We start from the raw sequence: 5,017 nt of genomic DNA, 5'->3' as shown, positions 1-5,017 counted from the left end.
ACTTACACCAAAACTAATAAAGCCACAACACGCTCGTATGGACGACGGCAAAGAATTGACAGTAAGAAAGAAGAAAAACAAAGAAAGAAAGAAAATAGAATAGGGAAGTTACAGGAACAAAAGTAAGAAGAAAAGATGTGGAAAAAGTGGGAAAATTTTGAACGGTAAGAGTGAGGAGTAAAATTAGGAGATGGTTTTCAAAATAAAAAAATAAAAAAATATTCTTAACAATAATCACCCATATATCCCCACTACATCCATTACTAGATTTCTCACGATTCAATGCTAACCCAACTGCATCCACATGGGTGACACATACAAGAAATTTAAAAAAATATTTTCATTTTGCACGTACGGGGATTCGAACATAAGACCTAAGATTGTATGCAACTACACTCAATTATGTTAGACCTGCTCTTAAATAGTATCTATTCCTCCTCTGATTCAAGCACATCAAACATGGATTAATAGTCTAGAAATATTAAACCAAGAATTAAACACACATAATTGAGAACAAGATCAAAATATTTATTACGTAAAAATAGAAATCAAATAAAAGAATTCTACTTAGGGTTCATCTCTCTAGGTATTTGGAAAATTAGTTTATGATATGAAATAAAAACATCTCAAAAACAGTATAACCACAAGAAATAAAGAAACTCATAATAAACTTCAAAGAAATAAAAAGGAGATCTTCAATCTTGATGGAAATCTGCTTCAAAGTCAGCTTCAATGATGATTTTCAACTTATTTTCTTGAGTATTCTATGACGAATTACTCCTCTCTTCTTATCTTTGTCATATATGGGGTCTTAGAATGCTTGAAAAAAACCTAAAAATCGCATTTTTCAGCTGCTTGGAGCGCGATTTGCGAAATCAACACGATCTGACACATGACCGTGTGGCTCACAGAACCGTGTGTCCACTCCTAAAACTTGCTTCGTTTTTCACTCCTTTTGCTTCCAAATGCTCTCTTAAGTATAGAAACATGATTTTAAAGGATTAGGAACATAAATTTCATCATTTTAAATTGAATAATCATCCAAAAACGTATTAAGAACGAGATTAAAACATGTTACTTTTAGCACTTATCATTTACTTTTAAATTTAAATTTTTAAGAATTAGGACTAAATTGATAAAATCTATAAACATTCGAGAGCTAAATTTGTTGTTATACCAAAAAATGTAAGTCAATATTATGTTAATATTTAATAGATGAGTGAACACAATATTAAAATTTTATAATATTAATGACTAAAACTTGAGTGAACAAAATAGAAACAACTAATAGGTTTGCTTAAACCATCGTGAAAATGAATAGTTTAATGGAATATCCTCCAGCAAATAGCTGAATATAGGAGTGACTTCAAGCTTGGCAGCTAAATACAGAAGCTACAATGGCAAAGTCGAGTAATATACGTTTTAAAGTTAACTTTTAAAGGTATAATTTAATTCCTAAACGGGCCAAGCGGAAAGCTCAATAAACAGGTAAGCAAAGATGGTCGAACCAAACTAAACATTGTTGCTTGGTCATACAAAGAAAATCATAAGCGCTATGGAATTTGTCGTGTTTAACGTTGAAATTTTTAAATTAATTTCCCGACTGAGCTATAACAGCCGGCTGAAATACAAATAAATAAAAGCATCTCTTTCATAACAAAAAAATTGTTCTGCTTTTTTGCCTTTTTTTCCTCTCAACCCTCATCAAAAGCATCATCTCTTTGTTATTTGTCAACATGAACGACTTGCTTACGGTAACTGTCAATCACTTTGCTGTTTTTTTCATCCGTTGTTTTCTAAGTTAAGATCATCAAATCCTTCTTTTGCTTTGATCAATCAAGTGTTTCTTTTTCTTTCTGCAATTTAATGCTGAAAATTGGATGCATGTTTCTGGGCTTATTTCGGATCCCAGTTAGTGTTTACTTGTGGTGAGGAATATCATCCTGGCTTTGTCTATGAAAGTTTCACTTTTTTTTTTCTTTTTTAATTATGTTGCTTTATTTTCTTATTAATGATTTTCCTCTCTTTGTTTGGTTACTGAGAATTCACTAGGAATTGTTTTTTTTCTTCTTTTGTTTGATTGTTCGGTTGATTCGTTGGAACCGATATTGTTTATACATAGGTTTAGAATGTCCTAATTTTCACCATATAAAGCAAGTTCCGATTTTGACATGTACTGAGTTGATTTGAGGGTAATATCCTAGTTTAGTTTGCTTTGTTCTATCAGTTTCTTTTTCATTTTGACTATTTAGTTGCAATAGCTTCATTACACTTTGTTTTAGAACTGAACGATCTCATTATGTCCTGAACTAGGATTCATTTGTGGGCGATGCCAAAGGCCACCGCGATATCGAAATGGGAAGACAGGTTCCCGGACCTGGAAGCAACTCTGACATGGGAATGGAAGCTTTCAATAAGCAGGTCTGCCACATGCTCACAATAGCGAACCAAGTTAGCTCTATGTTATTTGACTTTGATGCTTAATTGACTATTTGCCAATATTAGCAAATTTCCGAAACTGTTTTCCCAATGAGTTGAAACGTGAAAATCTGCCAATATAGGAAGACTTCTGAAACTTCGTCACACTGATTGTACTGCTCGTTGTTATCATTTTTTTAGCATTTTATTTTGTTCTTAAGTGAAGTTCATCTGATTACTTCATGCCCCTATTCTTCATAATATAGATACAAGAGGTTGAGAAACAGGTGGAAAAGCTCTCTGGGTTACTCAGGAAACTCAAGGTATGTATGTATGAGATGATTTCACCGATTTGAACAATTCAAACAAAACGAAAACTGACTGAACCGAATCAACTCAACTCTACTAATGTAGACTTTTTACAGGATGCTAATGAGGAGTCAAAGTCGGTAACAAAGGCATCAGCTATGAAAGGTAGAAAGCTTTGTTAGTGTACTCTATTAGTGTCTGAGTTACTTGAGAAAAAATAGATATGAAGTTGTAATATGGGAAAAGCTTGTCATGTTTAATTAAGTTTCATATTGTTGAAATGTGATGTGATTTATTGAAGCTATCAAGAAGCGAATGGAGAAAGATATTGACGAGGTTGGAAAAATAGCACGTAATGTGAAAGCAAGATTACAAGCGATCAACAAAGATGTAAAATTTCTCTTCAAATATCTTAATTTCCAGGCTTTATAGCTATATAACTGAAGCCTATTTGCTGATTGTGCTCGCTTTTATATCCAGAACTTGGCCAATCGGCAGAAACCAGGATGCGAGAAGGGAACAAGCGTTGACAGATCCAGGACCAATGTTACAAAGTTTGTTGCAAACACTTAGTTTGGGTCTTTCCATTTATTTTGAACCAAAATGAGTTGATCCATTACATGATTGTCATTATGATTTTGTCTCCAATTGCAGTGCCATGGCAACAAATTTCAAGGATTTGATGATAGAGTTCCAGGTATTTCTGCACCTCTTTGTTAGCATATTTTAAGATACTATCAGTTTTTCTCATCTCACTATTCTGTTTCAGACACTCAGGCAAAAAATCCAGGACGAGTATCGAGAGGTTGTGGAAAGAAGGGTCACTACAGGTTTAAATACCGCGCTTACTGCTTGCAAGAACTATGAAGCAATCTGATTCTTCTTCTTCTTATTATTATTATTATTATTGTTCATACTTAAAATGCTTTTCTTCATTGCTGTTTGAATAGTTACCGGAACCAGACCGGACGAGAAGGTGAGCTTAAGTTCAATGTTGGAACTTTGGGTCTAATCTATATGAATGTTGTTTTAATGTGTCAAAAAATTGTGATCTTATCTTAGACAATTGACCGCCTCATTGAAACCGGAAACAGTGAGCAAATTTTCCAGAAGGCAATTCAAGAACAGGGACGAGGACAGGTTATGCCATTATCATCTTTTGAATTCATCACGCAATGGAACTATAATTGCATTGAAATCTGTTCGGAATGGAACATGTTTTACCAGTTTTTGGTTGAGAACAACTTTGTTATGTGGTTCGGTTTCAGATACTAAATACGGTGGAGGAAATCCAAGAACGGCATGATGCGGTGACTGAGATTGAGAAAAAGCTTCTCGATTTACAGCAGGTGAAAATCTGAAGTCTACACAGAACCCTTAGTATGTACGATAGACCGGCCAAGCTAAGTTACCTATTCTAATAGGACTGTTAATTTTGTCAGATTTACCTCGATATGGCAGTTGTTGTTGGAGCTCAAGGAGAAATTTTAGACAACATTGAAAGTCAGGTTTGCTCCTGTTCTCACATCTTCCAAGAGTTGTTCCTATATTTATATAAAATTTGACATATCAATAAGTCATACCCTAATAATTTTGTTGATGACGTTTAAAATTGTGTGTTTTGTATGCTGATAGGTTAATAATGCAGTAGACCATTTACAATCAGGAACAGAAGCTCTTCAAACTGCAAAGCGCTTGCAGAAAAAGTCAAGAAAATGCATGATGATCTCCATTATCTTACTCCTCATTATTGCACTCATCATTGTGCTTTCTATTTTGAAGCCATGGAAGAAATGAACAGGGGAAACTAGACTCCTATAACTCCATCCATTTCCTTCCTTTTTATTTATTTTGGCGCACGTGATGAATTTCAAAAACCACTTAGAAATACTATAATGTTATGAGAAATGATTTACCTCCACTTTTGACATTACTGTTATCTATGGTAGCTAACAATCTCCTCCCTCAGTCCTTGTTAAAACTACCCGCGTAGCTATATTAGTTAAAGCAGATGTACTAGAGGTCTTTTTTTCTTTTCTTTTCTTTTTCTGTTCCAAACACTCTTATGAAAAGAAAATGAAAGAACCCTTTAACTATTGGTTTCAGGTAACATTAACAGAATCTTAGTTTGCTAGAGATCATATTAGTAAATAAACACAAAGTTCTCTCCTCTGAAGCATGAATATCTTTTGAATGATTAACAGCTAGTTTCTATAGACTAGGTAAGGTTCTTTATCATTGCAAAGAAAGACGTCTTGCAGCATCAATATAGTTGCAATATAGTTCGAAT

The 5,017-nt window shown here is 33.9% G+C and overlaps 1 protein-coding gene across 2 annotated transcripts; it reads left to right on the top strand.

The window, feature by feature from the left end:
- The first annotated feature begins 1,572 nt into the window (after window positions 1–1,572).
- On the top strand, window positions 1,573–4,648 carry LOC107907953 (syntaxin-132). Of its 2 annotated transcripts, none has more exons than XM_041088622.1 (13): window positions 1,573–1,754; window positions 2,314–2,421; window positions 2,685–2,741; window positions 2,844–2,892; window positions 3,029–3,117; window positions 3,208–3,281; window positions 3,382–3,424; window positions 3,497–3,557; window positions 3,678–3,703; window positions 3,790–3,867; window positions 3,996–4,076; window positions 4,170–4,235; window positions 4,363–4,648. In XM_041088622.1, exons 1-13 carry the CDS (start codon window positions 1,737–1,739, stop codon window positions 4,522–4,524), a joined length of 912 nt encoding a protein of 303 aa, XP_040944556.1. In that variant the 5' UTR covers window positions 1,573–1,736; the 3' UTR covers window positions 4,525–4,648. The 2 variants fall into 2 exon arrangements, with proteins under 2 accessions (XP_040944556.1, XP_040944557.1); XM_041088623.1 differs by lacking the exon at window positions 1,573–1,754 and adding an exon at window positions 1,776–1,928.
- Window positions 4,649–5,017: the final 369 nt, after the last annotated feature.

The sequence above is a fragment of the Gossypium hirsutum genome, chromosome D02, assembly GCF_007990345.1.
Source record: "Gossypium hirsutum isolate 1008001.06 chromosome D02, Gossypium_hirsutum_v2.1, whole genome shotgun sequence".
NCBI lineage: Eukaryota > Viridiplantae > Streptophyta > Magnoliopsida > Malvales > Malvaceae > Gossypium > Gossypium hirsutum.
The sequence above is the reverse complement of the archived record's forward strand: the minus strand, read 5'-3'. Positions and strand labels throughout refer to the sequence as shown.